At 38.6% G+C, this 17,630-nt stretch overlaps 2 protein-coding genes across 3 annotated transcripts in view; one reads left to right on the top strand and one right to left on the bottom strand.

The window, feature by feature from the left end:
• The window catches only part of LOC115223306 (aspartate--tRNA ligase, mitochondrial-like), a 69,575-nt gene that overhangs the window by 39,716 nt on the left and 12,229 nt on the right, over positions 1-17,630 (top strand). For both annotated transcript variants that reach the window (XR_005003453.1, XM_029793817.2), the window contains exon 12: positions 16,279-16,431. Coding sequence is in view for 1 of the 2 variants with exons in the window: in XM_029793817.2 (XP_029649677.1) it covers positions 16,279-16,431 (153 nt within the window). In the remaining variant the exon portion in view is untranslated. The remainder of the gene's footprint in view (positions 1-16,278; positions 16,432-17,630) is intronic.
• On the bottom strand, positions 449-8,003 carry LOC118767535 (protein artichoke-like). The gene is made up of 2 exons (XM_036512250.1): positions 7,818-8,003; positions 449-4,806 (listed from the first exon to the last, which is right to left on the bottom strand). The coding sequence occupies exons 1-2, from the start codon at positions 7,836-7,838 to the stop codon at positions 1,942-1,944; spliced, it is 2,886 nt and encodes a 961-aa protein (XP_036368143.1). The 5' UTR covers positions 7,839-8,003; the 3' UTR covers positions 449-1,941.

The following is a 17,630-nucleotide window of genomic DNA, read 5'->3' as shown; positions in this document are numbered from 1 at the left end:
ACAGATAAAATCTGTACAGTTTTTTTTTTGTTTTAGGGTTTGTGTTTTGAGAAGCTTGCTTCCCAACCAATTTATTCTGGGTTCAATCCCACTGCATGGCACCTTGGGCAAGTGTCTTCTATTGTAGCCTCCGGTTGACCAAAGCCTTGTGAATGGATATGGTAGATGGAAACTGAAAGAAGCCCATCACACACACGCATGTGTGAGTGTGTGTGTGTATTTTGTGTTTATGTTTGTTCCCCACTACTGCTTGCCAACCAGTGCTAGTGTGTTTACATCCCCTATAACTTAGTGGTTTGGCAAAAGAGACTGATAGATTAAGTACTGGGCTTCAAAAATGAGTCCTGGGGTCAATTAGTTCAACTAAAAAACCCTGTGAGGCAGTGCCCCAACATGGCCGCAGTCAAATAACAAATAAGTAAAAGATAAAAGAAACGACAACAATAATAATAATTTTATTCAAAATTATTTTTAAAAGTGAAGAAAATATTTTGAGTTTTTTTCCTCTGATTCCATGAAAGAATTTCTTTCTTTCACAAACCTCCATGGTTTACATGAATTAATTCCAGATTTCGTAGCAGAAAGTTGATGAGTAATAAATGTCCACTGGATGGGATGCTAATGTAATACAGGTAACTCTCTTAGAAAGTCATTCTACCTATTGTAAGAAGGATTATCTCCGATAAGACTTCTACAATAATTTGAATAACTTGTTATTTAGAAGTTCACAATAATGTGGGCAAATGTCTTTCACTGTAGCCTTTGATGAGCCGAAGCCTTGTGAGTGTAATTCAATAGATGAAAACTGTGTGGAAGCTCAGCTGTGTGTGTATAGGTGTGTAAACACACACATTTACTCACATACACTTGCTTATTTATGTACATGCATGCATACATGTATGCACGCATATATACACCTGTTGTGGCAGCTTTTCTATATTTGGTTGGCAGAGGGATGAGTTGCTGCTATTTCTAGCAGTCAAGCATCCATCATTGACAAGACTAAAGAAGGTCGAAATCACGTGACCTAGTGGTCTTAGCACTGGAAGGGGCAGGGATTCATCTCTCTGCTAGTGATGTAAGCATGAGTGCATTTTGCACCAAAAGCCAGAATGAGAGTTTCTCTCGTGGAATCTACTGCAGTATTGTTTGTTCTAATGGAACATTCATGTTTAAGTGGGGATATACATGTGTGTGTGTGTGTCGGTGGTGACGTTTGCTTTCTTACTCCCTACAAGTCAACCCACAAAGTGTTCCAGCTGTGACTATCCCATTTTTGTTGTTCTCAGACCCAGTGTAAATCTAAGATTTGAGGTGGATTTGACTGCTATTTTGAGTGACATGAACGTGTCTGTGTGTGATTTTATAAAAAGCCAAAAATTAATTTTAAGCAGTTGTTTATTTAATCATATTGTTTTCTGTTGCTGTATCATTATTGATGTGGTTGTGGTGGTGGTGGTAATAGTAGTAGTAGTAGTAGTAGTAGTAAGGGTAACTCTTGGCCAGCTCTGATTGAGCAAATCCATGGCATGCAGGTATTTGACCAGACATTTTTTATATCAAGGGTGTCTGGTTGTAAAAAAATAAAAACTTGTATGAAAAATATGTTGTGTGAAGAGAACTTGTGGAACTTCTCTATTGAAACCCTTTCATGACCAAATTTCAATTAAAACTTATTGTTTATGTTCAATAATTTTTTGAAAACAATCACACATAACAAATATTTTCCTTTCTTGCTGTATTAAACCAGTGTTTGGGACATAACTTGACATTAAGGTTCTTCACTAACATCCTTGTGATCAATTTTAATTGAAATACGAATTTTAAAATATTGATTTATCGTTGACAAAACTAGAAGCAGGTTGGTATGAAAAAGGTGAACGAAATTCTTTATAATTTTTATTACGATTAGCATTAAAACCCATAGCTCTCATTCTTCATCTACAACCACTGTGCTGTTGCACTTCTTCGCATTGGAACATTACGCCTCAAGTGGCTTCTGGCTAAATGTCGGTTATACTGATGCAAATAGTAAGGATATTGTTGAAGATACTGGTGACCTTGATAAGGTCTGTGTACAAGAACAGAGTCACTGATCTTTTTGGAGTATCTGTTTGGCCAAGAGTCTACAGAAGTAGGATATCTGGTAGGAAGAGTACTATATCCAAAATCTGGATATACATGATACATTGATGTGGACCTGTTTTGGTTTTGATTCCTCCACTGTGTTAGGCTTCGGTCATCTGGAATTCCATGGGCTCTACGTCCATATTGCCATGAACGTTCATAGTTTTCACCATTATTTCCAGCAAAGCTGTGACGTCGGTAGTTGTGAACATTTGAGTTGTATTTCGTTCCAGAGTAGGGATCTGGTGTCATTGCTCGTCGATTGATCTTAGTTTGCATATTTTGTCTCATCTGCTGTAATTCTTGACAATTCACATAAATATTCTCTTTCCCATTTTCTTTTTTGACTTGTTCAGCCTCTGTGAGATTCTCTTGTGGTGGCTTGTCTTTTAGCTTTGGTTGCTCCTCTTTGCAAACCGAAGGTGGTTTCTTCTTTAAGTTTTCAGTCAATAGGGGATTAATCTGATCCCTTGATTGAACCCAGTCTATTGTATATCGATTTAGCATCTTGAAATTTTTTGCTATCCTTCTTTGTTTACATTTTTCATGGATGTACCTTGCTATCGCCAAAATAGTTATGCTCACCACCACAAAAATAGTAAACGATCCAAATATTATTAGATATAACAAATTTTTGTGGCATTCGAAATTTTCCACTTCAAAATCCCATATGTTGATTCCTTTTCTTGAAGGTGGGTTATTACATGCATAAGCGCTTTTAACGTGGACATTGTGAAGTTCTGCCGAAGTCTTACGCAACCAGTCTCTGAGTGGGAGAAGACTACAGTCACACACATAAGGGTTCAAGGAAAAATCTATTCGTTCCAGTTTTGCTATGGTTGAAAACATTGCTGGTGAGATTTTTGTTAGGTTATTAAATGTCAAATAGATACTTTTCAAATTTGGGTTTTTTTTCAAACTAGCATTGTTTAATACTGTTAAGGCATTTGCAGACAGGTCCAAATGTTTTAACTCAAGTAAAGGATTGAAGACCCTTCCAAAATCTGTGTTTGAGCCAAAGTCATTATCAGAGAGAAGGAGAGTTGTCAGATTCTTCAAATGCTTAAAGGTACCTGGTACAATTTCTTTGATCTTATTGTGGCCTAAATCCAAGATTTCTAAACTGAACATGTGGTAGAATGCTTGTATGCTAATCTCTTTCACAGGATTATTTCTTAAGTAAACTTCAGTTGCAAATTCCCAGCCATAATGATCAAGTTTTGTGATTTTATTTCCTGATAAATCTATTTTCTTTGGTGTGTATCCCTTGAACGTTTGTTCATGTATCATCGTAATATCATTATGACTATAATTCACCAAATGTATATGTTCCATTCCAGAGAACTGAAATGGCACCATTGACGTTAGCTTATTGTGACTGGCATCAATAGTCTTCAGTGCCATTGTTCCGACAGGGAACAACAGAGATCTCAGTTTGTTGTGGCTAACGTACAGAGTTTCTAGGTTGGACACCATAGGAAGATTCAACATTTCCAATTTATTGTGGCTAATATCCAAGTAACGCAGACCTTTCCATTCCAAGAGTTCCTCACGGGTTACTGTAAGCAGCTTGTTGTGGTGACCAACGAAATGTTCCATCTTGAAGAAAGTTTTAACATAATCTATGTTCAGTTTGTTGATTTGGTTATAAGAGATGTCGAGGTAGCGTAAGTTACCAAGTCTAACCAACCCATTTAGGGTTTTCAGTTTGTTTCTGTTGACTTTGAAAATGTGCAGGGTTGACAAATACTGCAAAGAAACGGCTTCTATAGTTTCTATTTTATTCCCTGACAAATCAAGTTCTTTGATGGTGATCTGTTGCAAGTTAGCAAATGCAGAGGTAATTGTAGGGTAATTTAGAAAAGACATGTCCAGTTTTTTAAGTGATGAGCTATTTTGTATGTTTGCCAAGAGCAATGTTAAGTTTGCCCTTGGAATTAATGGATTTCCAGAAAGAGAAAGGGAAACTAGATTCGGAAAATTTTCAAAGACTTTTGGATATATGTCTTTAATATTACAGTATGATAGATTGATATGTCTCCCTATACCTCTGTTCCATTTGTCAGAGAAAAGGAAAGTATCAGGGGCAAAGTAATGGAATTTGTTTTGAGAATAATCAATAACTTTTAAATTCTTAGTTTGTTGAAACCCCAGCATAAGAGAAGGGCTCGTCAGTATGTTGTAACTAATATTGAAAACCTTCAGTTGTCTCAGATATTTCATACAATGGTCTGGCAGTGCTGAAAATTTATTTTTGCTCAAATCAAGATATTCCAGTTTTGTATTCTGCTCAAAAAATGATGGTGCCAATGTGGATACCATATTCTCTTTCAAGATCAAAGTTTTCAAGTTAGGAAGGTTGTGTAAAATTTTACTACCTAATAGGTAGATACCATTTTTGGAAAGATCTAGCAATTCCAACTTAGGCATTGGAGGAAAATTTTGAGAAAGTGTGGGGCCAAGGTTAATATTGGTAAGGTGAAGTTCTGTGAGTGTTGAAGTAAAATTTGTCAAGTTGGTTGGTATTTGTCTGCACCAAGCGACTGTTGGTTTTTGTGTACATTTGCAAATAACTGGGCAGTTTTGTGTTGTGGCTCCAATGAATAACTGGCCTAGTCTTATAGAAAAGACAACAAAGGCATAGTAGATATACATCAGCTTCATTCTTGACTGAAAAATCTGTAAGATGGAGAAAAATGAAAACAGAATTATAAGAACAGATATGAAGCATTGATAAAATTTAGAGGACTTACCAATTTTTGGTAGCTTTTTGCTGAACAGTTGCAAGAAGAAAAAAAGAAAAGACAGAAAATGCAGTGGTTGTAAAAAAGTTTTAATAAAAGACCTGTCCTCCACAACAGAAGCTCAAGAATACCCATCATTCACAGCAGAAGTTGCATCTTCCAGAGATGAGGATTGGCTTGAAAGAGTCCTGTGTTGGTGCCACGTAAAAAAGCCCTCATTCTGGCACCACATATTAAAAGCATTCACTGCAAAGTGGCTGACATTAGGAAGGGCATCCAGGCATCGAAACTAAGGCAGATCAAACTGGAACCTGTTGCATCTCTCCAGCTTGCCAGCTCTGGTCCCACCATCAAATCCATGATGCCAGCATGGAAAACAAACGTTAAAGGAGGGGGATGAGGAGGGGTGAAGAGGAGAATTGTATTTTATTGATATATATATATATATATATATATATATATATATATTATATATATATATATATATATATATATATTGATCTGCACTTTATGAATGCCAACTGATTATTCTTATACATTTGTCATTTAATCCTTTTAATACCAACCAGAAATATTAAAATATTTAATAATTATATTGGTACAATTAGAATTATATTGCATACCCAAGTGTGGTTCTATGGTTAAGAAGCATGTTTCCCAACCATGTGGTCTTGGGTTCAGTCCCACTGTGCAGTGCCTTGGGCAACAGTCTTCTACTATAACCCCAAACTGACTTAATGCTTTGTGAGTGGGTTTGCTAAACACAAACTGGAAGTCCAACATAGATGTGTGTGTGTGTGTGTGTGTGTGTGTGTCCTCTTGATATCACCAGATGGTTGTGAACAAGCATCACTATTCCACAGACAGCGTTGTTTATTTCCAGTTTTCCATAGAAAACATGTCATGGGGAAATATTAGCTTGCATGGAAACAGGTGAGGGTTGGCAACAAGAAGGGTGTCTGTTTGTAGGATATCTGCCTCAACAAGTTCCGTCTGACCCATGCAAGCATGGAAATGTAGATGTTAAACTGATGTTGATGGCTCAATATGATGAGGGCCTATTTCTTAAGCACTCATCTACAAAACTCATTAATTTATTAAAAAAAAAACTGAAATCAGATTAGATGGTTTTCTTTTTGAGATTGGACATGTCTATTTATATTTTCCAAACTACTAATTCCATTTTTTTATGAGATCCTAAAACCAAGGTGCCATGTCACAAGCATTGGTGTGAGTGCTGGTGCCACATAAAAAGCACTGATGATGGTGCCACATAAAAAGTACCCAGTACCCCCTGTTAAGGGGTTGGCTTTAGGATGGGCATCCAGCTGTTGAAACCAAGCCAAAACAAATTAGGGAACCTTCTGTGGCCCCTGGCCTTACTAGTTCCTGTCAAGCTGTCCAACCCATGCCAGCATGGAAAACAGACGTTAAATGTTGATGATGATGATGATGATTTAAAATAAACAGAACAACAACCAAATATGAGAATTTGCAATCCAGAAAGGATTAACACAAGATTAGGGTGTGTGGACAAATGTTTTATTATTAACTGAACCACTTCATGGTAGACAGGAGAGTAGGATTATCCAGCATAGAAGAGTTATCATGAGATTAGGAGTGTGTGTGTGTGTGTGTGTATGAAACGTTAACCCAGGGTTAACCTATCCAGCCCATAAGAACAATATTTTACCTTTTGTCTTGTTTCAATCATTAGACTGTGGTCATGCTGGAGCACAGCTTTGAAGATGTATTAGTCGAATGAATCTTAGCCAAGGTGACACACAGCAAGCTTCTTACCACACAGGGGGCTAACCACAGAGGGGACAAACAAGGACAGACAAAGAGATTAAGTTGATTACATTGACCCCAGTATGTAACTGGTACTTATTTAATCGACCCCAAAAGGATGAAAGGCAGAGTCGACCTTGGCAGAATTTGAACTCAGCTACTGATTCTGCCAGGTCGCCACCGTAAGATTGTCATGTATAAAAGAATAAATTGTTAATGCAGCCAAACATGCCCTTCCCCACCCACTCCCAATACATAGAGATTTGCCTTTCACTTGTTTCAGTCATTGCATTGCAGCCATGCTGGAGCACTGCCGTGAAGAATCTTTGGTCGAACAATTCAAAACTGTTGCCACATTTTGCATTTATTTTAAAGTCTGGTACTTGTTCTTTTGCTGAACTGCAAATTATTGGGACATAAACAAACTAACACTGGTTGCCAAGTGGTGCTGGGATACAAACACAAAAACATGTATACATACATACACACACACACACACATATATATATACATGCATACACACACACATATATATATATATATATATACATATATGGATATGACTGGTTTAAATGCTAAATGGTTAATAATGATGATGATGATGAGCTTATTGTATACAGTGCTTTGGTACTCTACAACTAGGGACCGAAAGTGGTTGACGTAAAGGAAGACAGCAATGGAAGCTAGAAGTAGATGAGATGAAATACGAAGAAAACAAGAAAGTGAAGAGTAAAAGAACTCTGAAGAGGAAGGAGTATATGGGTAGATTAAGGAAACATGAAATTTATTAAGGGACAGGGGTAGCCATAAACAATCTGGGATTGAACCCCTAAAGCTTACTGGATCAGTGTTGACCTTTGTCTTCTGCAAAAGAGTTTGTAGGGTGAGGGGGAATTTCAAATTTTTTTTTTATGTATGGTTTACATCTATTTTCCATGCTGGTATGGGTTGGACTAATACCATTCCTGGTTGAGGCTTTTGTATAAGTCCAACCCATACTGGCATGGAAAACAAGCATTAAATGATGATGATGATGATTACTCTAGAGGAAGGGGTTGTGCCCTCCTACCACTCTATGTCCGCATAAATGTGGGGTCATGTAATGGGAAGAAAATAAATCTTCAAAATTACAAAATAAAAGATTATTTTACTCACATTTTGGCTCAGGTTGTTCATGCACCCAAAACGCCACTCTTTGGTTCACATTCTTTCAAGACGGTTTTTGGAGAAGGTTTTCTTCAAAGTTTGCTTTTTTTTTTTGTCACCGTGAAAGACACTGCTGCTGCTGCTGCTGCTTTCTTTCTCTCCTTCTTTTCCAGACCATCACTCTGTCACTGGTTTCGCCTCGGTCTACATTCACACACACACACACACACACACTCTGTATGTCTGAATGAGCGTGTATAGTCGTGCATGCATGTGTTTGAGCATTCTTTTCTTTGTGTGTGTGTGTGTGTGTGTGTGTGTGTGTGTGCGTGTTTGTCAGATTAATAGTAAGGAGTCTTCTGTGGTTGTGTGTGTGTTTCTCTATGTGTGTGTGTGTGTGTGTGTGTGTGAAGATAAATGAATGAAGCTAGATAGAGATAGATAGAGTAAGAGTAAGATAGCTGGAGAGAGAGAGAGAGAGCATATATGTGTGTGTGTGTGTGTGTGTGTGTGTGTGTGTGTATGAATTGGATATAGGAGAATATATAAAGAGAAGGAGATAATTAGTCTGTGCCGTGTTATCAAGATTGTAGTCTCCCCCTTGGGAGCAAATTGCTAAAGAAACAATTAGCACACAACATCTAGTGTCAACCACCACCTAACCCCCACCACTGCAACCCAGTTAACGAAGGCACCTCTGCATGGTCGTCTGCTCTGCTAGCAATAGCAGCCAGCACCTATTGACCTTTAGAAAGTACATCTACCACTTCACATTAAATTCAGCTTTATTAAAAATTTCATGAAGGGTATGGATCATCAAAGTAGAGGTTTCCAATATTCAAAGGATAAATTGAAGGGAACATTGACAGATGCATTGACTAGAAGCTGGAGTTTTCACTGGACCACAGATCTGCAGTGTCATCCATGACTCATCATTTCCATCTAATCTAACTGAGAACGGAGCATGGACATCTTTTGTTGAAGTTGTCAAAAATTTTCTTGGAAACCACAAAGCTGTAATCCATCATGAACTTGTAGAAGACATGCCTTATGGAAAAATAGGATGCAGAATGTCTTTGAAAATGCATTTTTTACATTCTCATCTTGACTTCTTCCTGGCCAACCTTGGGGCTGTGAGTGACAAGCATGGTGAGTGTTTCCACCAACAGATATCAGTTATGGCAAACAGATACCAAGATAATTTCAATCGAAAGGTTATTGTTCCTGCAGAAGGAGAGCTCATCATCCTACAAGTAACAAAGCAAGAGGAAACACCAAAGTTTTCACTTAAGAACAAGAAGCTGCCTTTCGGTAGTAACAAGATACTAATGCACTTTGGGTAGGTGGTTGGGTGCAGAGGTGGTGACTCTGCCAACAGAATTCTACTGCCTGTATTAAATCAGAAAAAGGAGGAAAGACATCTCTGTTCACGAATTGTTTAAATATGCTTAACATAAAATGTGACATGGAAAAGTAGCTTAGATGGCTTTTGTAATAGAAGCAGGTGAGGAAAATGAAAAATAGGGATTTTCGGTTACACAAAATCAGGATGTGATGGAGAAATTTAGATATCAGATCTGAAATTAGCATCAGAAATTTGGTAGGAATCAGGAGTTTACATGTCTGTAACGAAAAGAAGAAAAAGTTGAAATTTGTTGCCCAATGCAATGGTTCCCTTTACTACTGATGCCATGTTGTGTCTGGTATCAATTGTGTTTATGAAACCAAAGCTGGTGGACTTTTAGCAATTATCATAACAAGCTGGAAAAATTGTGAGGAGGTCAGGCAAAAGGCTTAGCAGCATTTTGTCCATCTTTACATTCTGAGTTCAAATTCTACTGAGGTCGACTTTGCTTTTCATCCTCTCAGGGTCGATAAATTATGTTCCACTGTTCCACTGGGGTTGATGAAATTGACTAATCCCCTCCCATCAACATTTCAGGCCTTCTGCTTTTAATAGAGAGGATTATTATTATTGGTCTGGAGGGATGGACTGTGCTCATGGTCTTCAAAGGAGGAGAGCTGGGATGATCATTGCTGTTAGTATTTATCTCTCTATCTTTTACTTGTTTCAGTCATTGGACTGTGGCCATGCTGGGGCACCACCTTGAAGGATTTTAGTTGAATGAATCGACCCCAGTACTTTTTTTTTTATTTGGCCTGGTACTTATTTGGTCTCTTTTGCCAAACCACCAAGTTACAAGGACATAAACACCCCATCACTGGATGTCAAGTAGTGGAGGGAAATAAACACACACACACACAGAAACTCATACACATATATGATGGGCTTCTTTCAGTTTCCATCTACAAAATCCATTCACAAGCTTTTGGTTGGCCCAAGGCTAGAGTAGAAGACCCTTGCCTAAGGTCTGAACCCAGAACCATGTGGTTGGGAAACAACCTTCTTACCACACAGCCATGCCTGCAGATATTTGGATGCAGTCTACAATGTCTTTTCGTTAAAATGTTTGTTGTCATTTAATGCTAAGTCATCCCTAGTTAAACAGACCTTCACTCAAAGATATTCCAGCTGCTGCCATTCTGTATTTTCTGGATTATTATTATTGTGGTTGCTGCATGGCTTTGTGGTTAAGGTGTTGGACTTGTGACTGAAAGATTGTGATTTAAATGCCTGAACCAAGCAATGCATTGTGTTTGAGCAAAACACTTCATTTCACATTACTCCAGTCCCCAGAGCTGGTAAAAAGGAGTAACCCTGCCAGACAGGATTAGAGCAGGATTAGAGGGGGTTAAAAACTAAAAAGTACTTGCTGTTTAGTCAAGGCTTTCTGCACCAATTTGTGCCAATTCATTGTATTAGTAATTAATAATTAATGGAAAGATATTCTCTTGTATTGTGTTAGTCTTCCCAGAAGATGGTACCCAGTGGTACCACTTGATTTAGTGACAATACTGAAAGAATGCCAACCATTTGTCATTGTTGACAACTAACTCCCTGTTCCTTCCCACTTACCTCTCTCAGTATTTCTTCATTAGTGTGGCTTGACTTCTTCATTATTTCATAGCAGCAGCAGTAGTAGTAGTAGTAGTAGTAGCAGCAGCAGAAAAAAATAAAGAAGATAATTCCCATCTGCTCTGCTACTAATCCAGTAAGAGAGGCATCTACATGGTCGTTTGACCTGGTAGAAATAGCAGTTATACTTTCCTGAACAACCAACCATCTTAAATACAGAAGGGTACATAAGGCAATGTTGCTTCTGATACACACAAAAGACATGTTGGTCAAAGATGGAATGCTTTTGATCATAGTCTCTGCTCTGTCAGGGTTGGCCTGGGGTTTAACAACAATTCTTTATTTTAATAAAGCCTACACTTATTTATTCCACTTACAAATTCATTTTCACTTTCTTGGCGAATGAAAATACATTTTATATTTTTTTAAAAATATGTTCAGGTCCTCGCATGGCTGTGTAATTAAAACGGTTGCTTCCCAACCACATGGTTCTGGTTTCAATCCCACTGCATGGCATCTTGGTCAAGTGTTTCCTACTACAGCTTTAGTCTGACCATAGCCTTGTGAGTGGGTTTTGTTGGGGAAAACTGAAAGAAGCCCTGCATGTATGTATGTGTGTATATGTATGTATGCATGTATATTCAGCCATGTAATCACACATGTGCTTTTCTCAGAATGTTTCTTTTCCTTCTCTCCAGACATTTCCTCTTTCTGACGACGTACAACCATCCTCGAAACATCACCTCCATCCTTTCTCCCATCTCAAACTGAGCATCAGCCCAATTCATTCACTGTGGATGTCCTTTTGTTGTTTTTGTTTGTAGTTTTGGTTTGCTTTATATATATCCTCTGCTTCCCGTTCTGGCATGGGTTGGACAGTTTGCCCGGAGCTGGCTAGCAGGGAGCTATCCACACTCCAAGTGTCTGTCGTGGCTTGGTTTCTATGGCTAAATGTTCTTCCTAATGCCAACCACCTAATAGAGTATGTTAGGTGCTTCTTTTGTGTCATTGGCATGGGTGTGTTTATGCAGCACCAGCATGGCTGCTTTTTGAGTGGTACCAGCACCTGAAAAGACCAGCCTGTATGTACGGAAGACAGCGATTTTACTTGGCTTGATACAGTACATCAAGTACAGCAAATCACCATCTGCTGGTCCCTTGTCACTTCCTTGGTGAAGCCCAGTGCCTGAAGATCCTTTCTCACCACTTTGTCCCACATCTTCTTGGGTCTACCCTCCACAATTAGAGTTCACCAATTCTTTATGCAGCTGTCCTCATCGATATGCATCACATGACCAAATCAGTTCCGTCTTCTCTCTTGCACCCAGTTTTCCTCTTGAATCATTTTCACTCTATTTACATTATTTACATTGACGGATATTTGTCCTCATCTTGTTTGTTGTTACACAACGTTTCGGCTGATATACCCTCCAGCCTTCTTCAGGTGTCTTGGGGAAATTTCAAACCTGGGTTCTCCTCATCATCATTGTCGGCGGCGACGGCGGTATTCAGGTCATTGCTTGGAATCAAACTTGGAATCTTGGGGTTAGTAGCCCACACTCTTAACCACTACACCATATGCCCACATAGGCTGGAGGGTATATCAGCCGAAATATTGTGTGAACAACATACAATATGAGGACAAATATCCATCAATTGTAAATAATGTACATAATTCCTCATCCCTCAAATATAGAACTGCATTTACACTCTGTCATGTGTGCACACTGACATTACACTGCACTACAGTACGTATCCCTTTTTTAAACAGCAGTGTGTGATTTGAAGGACATTTGACTGCTACTTCTAGTAAGTCTAGTGACCTCATAAATTCATGTGTATCTCTGTATGTTCTCAAAGTAAGTTTTGATAGAATCTACAAAGAATTGAAACGAAACTGCAGACTTGGTTTGCTTGGCAGTACCCACCTCCCACTCTCTCTCTTTATTTTTGATTGGAGGGTCACTCTGTGTGTGCGTGTGTGTGTGTGTGTATGAATGTACCTTTTATCTTTTATTTGTTTCAGGACTCTTTTTTTAAAGCCTGGTGCTTATTCTATTGGTCTCTTTTGCTGAAATGCTAAGTTTCAGGGATGTAAACACACCAACACCAGTTGTGAAATGGAGGTGGGGAACAAACACAGCCACAAAGCTTTGGTCAACTTGAGGCTATCATAGAAGACACTTGCCCAAGGTGCCATGCAATGGGACTGAACCCAGAACTATGTAGTTGGGAAGCAAGCTTCTTACCACACAACTACGCCTGCACCCACACACAAACACGCACACAGACACACACACACACACACAAACAAGTAATTCTGTTTGATGAACTTTTTGTGTAAAATCTCCCCCCCCCCAGGGATTATGTTGTCAATGGGCAGATAAAAGTAACGTCTTCTCACTCAATTAGTCCCAACACTCCCCATTAACAGCATTAATGTTGAAGATAAATACTCAAAAGACAGACTCAGATTACAATATCACTGTTTTCTTTATTCTTCTGGAAGTTTCTCTATGCTTTTTATTATTTATTTTTTTATGGTAGTGGTAGTGGTGGTGGTGGTGGTAGGGTTGTTTTGAGACAAGAATTGTTTTTGTAATTTCCTCTGATAAACAGTTTATCTCTTAAAGTCCATCTCTTTCTCTTCCCCTATCTCCCCCTCTTTCCCCTCTCTCTCCACAGCTTTATTTATCTCTGTATAACATTGTCAATCTGGCAGTTATAGTTTGGTCCACCAGAACATCCACATTTAAGCAGGGAAATAATTGTTACTTCTTCGTATTAATTCTGCAATCAATATTTCCTGGCAAACTGCAACACTTTGCCTGTCCTGGCACCATTATTCCATATCTCACTAGCAGGGAGATGAATCACTTCTATCAATAGCAGTCGGGTGTCCATCATTGACGAGACCAAGGAAGGTGAAACTCATATGATCAGGTGACAGGGATTTATTCCCCCACAAGCAATATAAAGAAGGCATTTTGCACTAAAAGCCAATATGAGAATTTCTCTTAGGGTAACTACTACACTATAGTATGTTCTACCACACTATAGTATGTTCCACCACTCTATAGTATGTTCTAACACACTATAGTATGTTTTACCACACTATAGTATGTTCTACCACTCTATAGTATGTTCTACTACTCTATAGTATGTTCTAACACACTATAGTATGTTATACCACTCTATAGTATGTTCTACCTCACTATAGTATGTTCTGCCACTCTATAGTATGTTCTACCACACTATAGTATGTTATACCACTCTATAGTATGTTCTAACACACTATAGTATGTTCTACCACTCTATAGTATGTTCTGCCACTCTATAGTATGTTCTACCACTCTATAGTATGTTCTACCACTCTATAGTATGTTATACCACTCTATAGTATGTTCTACCACTCTATAGTATGTTCTACCACAGTATAGTATGTTCTACCACTCTATAGTATGTTCTACCACACTATAGTATGTTCTACCACATTATAGTATGTTCCACCACTCCATAGTATGTTCTACCACACTATAGTATGTTCTACCACACTATAGTATGTTCTACCACACTATAGTATGTTCTAACAGAACATCTCTGTCTAAGTGGGGAAAGAAATCCTTGGTTTTATTCTGTTCCTTTAAGTTCTGAACTGAATTCCACTGAGGTCAGCTTTGCCATTAATCTCTTGGGATCTTTAAACTAAATCAAGCATTGGGGTTGCTTCTGTTGACTAACCCCTTCCCCTGGAGGCAATGAAATAAAGAACCAGTCAAGTACTGGGTCTTTGGTAGCAACTTAACCCCTACCATCAAAACTACTGACCCTCTGCCTAAATCAGAAACCATTATTGTTGTTATTCTTATTATCATATTTTTTCCTTCTTTCTTCAAATTTTCTTCCGTTTCTTGTCAAGTGTTTTCCGTACACCTAGGGCAGAGAAGCTCATTGTGTGCATTCCCAGATTACACACACAAATTCACAGGTAAAACATGTATTTAAAAAATTAATAAATAAATAAATTCATGAATGGATGTTGTTTTCAAAGCGATAATGCTCTTCTCAGTACATGAGTCGTTCCAGTTAACACCCTGTTAACACCCCTGTAGGGATGGTAAGCCTGGAATCATTTTCAAATAGGTTTCAGTACCTTTTTTTTATCATTCCTAGAGATCCTACAATCACTGGTACTGTAGTCGCCTTGAGATGCCACATTTTTTCAATTTCTATTAGCAAGTCTTTATATTTACCGATCTTGTCAAATTCTTTCGCCGCTATATTGTGTTCGCAAGGAATACTCATGTCAATTAATAAACACATCCTTTTTGTCTGATCTTTTATAATCTCCTGTTTATTAGCTTTTATAGTCTTGTCGGTATGTACGGGGAAGTCCCATAGAATCGACTCATTTTCTCCCTCAGTCACAGCTTCAGGATGGTGTTTATACCATTTGTCAGTGGTTTTGATTTTATAATGTCGACATATTGTCCAGTGTAAATACTAGCTGACTCTGTCATGTCTTGCTTTATATTCTACAGGTGCTAAGACTCTACACCCTGAGATTAGGTGGTCTATTGTTTCAATCTCATCGTTACTGAATCGGCATTTTGGGTCAGCTCCATTTTTTATCACATTGGCTTGGTAGTTCGGGTTAATAAGCTTTGGTCTTGAGCAGCTAATATGAAACCTTCACTCTCTGCTTTCATCCTTTTGGACTCAATGAAGTACCACTCAAGTACAGGGGGAGGCAGAAGGTTAATAGAATCAACTAACCACCTCCCCTCAAAATTGCTGGCCTTGAGCCTCAATTAGAAACCATTATTATTTTTATTATTAAGATGGTAAACTGGCAGAATCGTTACCATGCCAGAAAAAAAATTGCTTAGTGGCATTTTGTCTGTTTTTACATTCTGAGTTCACATTCTGCCAACTTTGCCTTTCGTTCTTTCAGGTCGATAAAATAAGTACCAGTTGGCTACTGGGGTCAATATAATTGACTTACCCACTCCCATGAACCTGCTAGCCTTGTCCCAGTAGAATCGCTAGCATTCCCTGGCAAAAGGCTTAGTGGCATTTTGTCAGATTTTATATTGTCAAATGGTGGTGAGAGACAAACACAGACACAAAATCACACACACACACACACATCGTCATCATCATTATCATTGTCATTGTCGTCATCATCTTTCAATTTCCATCTACCAAATCCGCTCACAAGGCTTTGGTCGTCCCAAGGCTAAAGTAGAAGACATTTGTCCAAGGTGCCATGTTGTGGGACTGAACTCGGAACCATGTGGTTGGGAAGCAAGCTTCTTTCCATACAGCCATGCTTGCACCTATGTCTTTTCTCATAAGTAAAAGAAAATGTTTGATAAAAAGTACAGGTTGGCCATTGTTGGATTGCCTTTTATTATATAATGAGGTTAAACTGTACAACATTAAGAAATGTTAATGAGAAAAACTGTTTAAATATTTAATTATCTATTCCAGGGATTAACCATCATTGTCATCAAAGACAACAATCAATGGCAATCACCAATTTCTAACGTTTTACAACAGAACCTAAAAGAAGAACTAACAAACTACCTTGGACTGGAACCTGGAGATGTTGTCCTCTTAGCTGCTGGAATCCATGAACATCCAGTAAGTAAAACTTGTTAATTTACTTCATGTTAGTAAGAAAGGCCATAGAACAGAAGTGAGAGCTCAGGTGTTAGGTGCTTGACCTAATATACAGTTCAGCACAAATATTTGTTTTTTTGTTGGTAGAACTAGCACACTGTCCAGTTGGACATTAACTGCTGCTTTTTTCTTGGATAGCAAGTTTAAACTGTAGTGACGCTACTGTGTAAGTTTCAGCGCACATGTGCAGAATTGGATTGCTTCCGGTTGGCCACCGGAAGTATGCGAATGTGCAGGAACTGCAACCTGAAAGCCCGACCACTGAATCAGTCTTTCTGGCAGAGCAGCGCAAGCGGTCGGACATGGCTTGATTTTCTCTCAGGGAACAACCCTACACACAGAGAACCTCACCCCCAACGAAGCGGGAATGAACACCGAATCATCTTGACTCGCACGAGAGAACATTGTAACCAGTCCTGTGGATTCGGCTGCCGGTTTCCCCACAAGAAATACAGGTGTACATGTTTTACCTGTAAACCGCAGAATAAACCACCACTTGCTGTTATCGAAGACAGCCTGACTTTGTCTCCGTTTCTTCAACAAGAATTGAATGTGACAGGATCAGACCAGACACCCCTCCAGTGTTCCTGAATTCTAATCCTGTTACAAAACTTTTAGCATTTCATCTGGCCATACCCAACCCAAATATTCTTCCTGTTTTATGTTAAACCCAACCAGATCCAACTTCTCATACCTACCCTACAATGTCATTCTAAAAACATACAAATGCATCATTGAAATCTTGAAGCTACCAGATGATGCATGATTTATTCAAAACCATGTGAATATATAATGTGACCTTGTGTGTACCGTTGACGATTTTTTTTTCCTCTGTCTTCCCTTCTCTGGATCTTTCCTTCTCCTATGTTTCCGACGAAGAGCTCCACTCGAAACGTTAAACCCGCCTTCTTTCCTGAGCATCCAATAATACTATATTTGTTCCACGTCCTCACGTTGTTGTGTTTTCTCTTTGTGTTTTCATGTTTGGATTAACTGAATATATAAGCAATACATTTGACAAAGAAATCTGAAATGCTAAAGGGTTAATACTGCCTCTTGGTCTTTAGCTAGTGGACCTACCATTTCAGCCTGTTTAATACCACTGCAACGACTTAACACAGTCTCCTGGTCCATAGATGGCACCCCTATCATGTCACCCA

Source organism: Octopus sinensis, linkage group LG22 (genome assembly GCF_006345805.1).
Source record: "Octopus sinensis linkage group LG22, ASM634580v1, whole genome shotgun sequence".
Taxonomy (NCBI): Eukaryota; Metazoa; Mollusca; class Cephalopoda; order Octopoda; family Octopodidae; genus Octopus; species Octopus sinensis.
Note: the sequence above shows the minus strand (reverse complement) of the source record. Positions and strands in the feature narration are given on the sequence as shown.

What these genes read in the sequence shown, in the direction of transcription:
- LOC118767535 (XM_036512250.1), bottom strand. Translation starts at nt 7,838, where the DNA reads ATGAACAACCTGAGCCAAAAT. An exon ending in TGAACAACCTGAGCCAAAAT is followed by an intron (nt 4,807 to 7,817) that starts GTGAGTAAAATA and finishes TCCATCTTACAG; the next exon opens with ATTTTTCAGTCAAGAATGAA.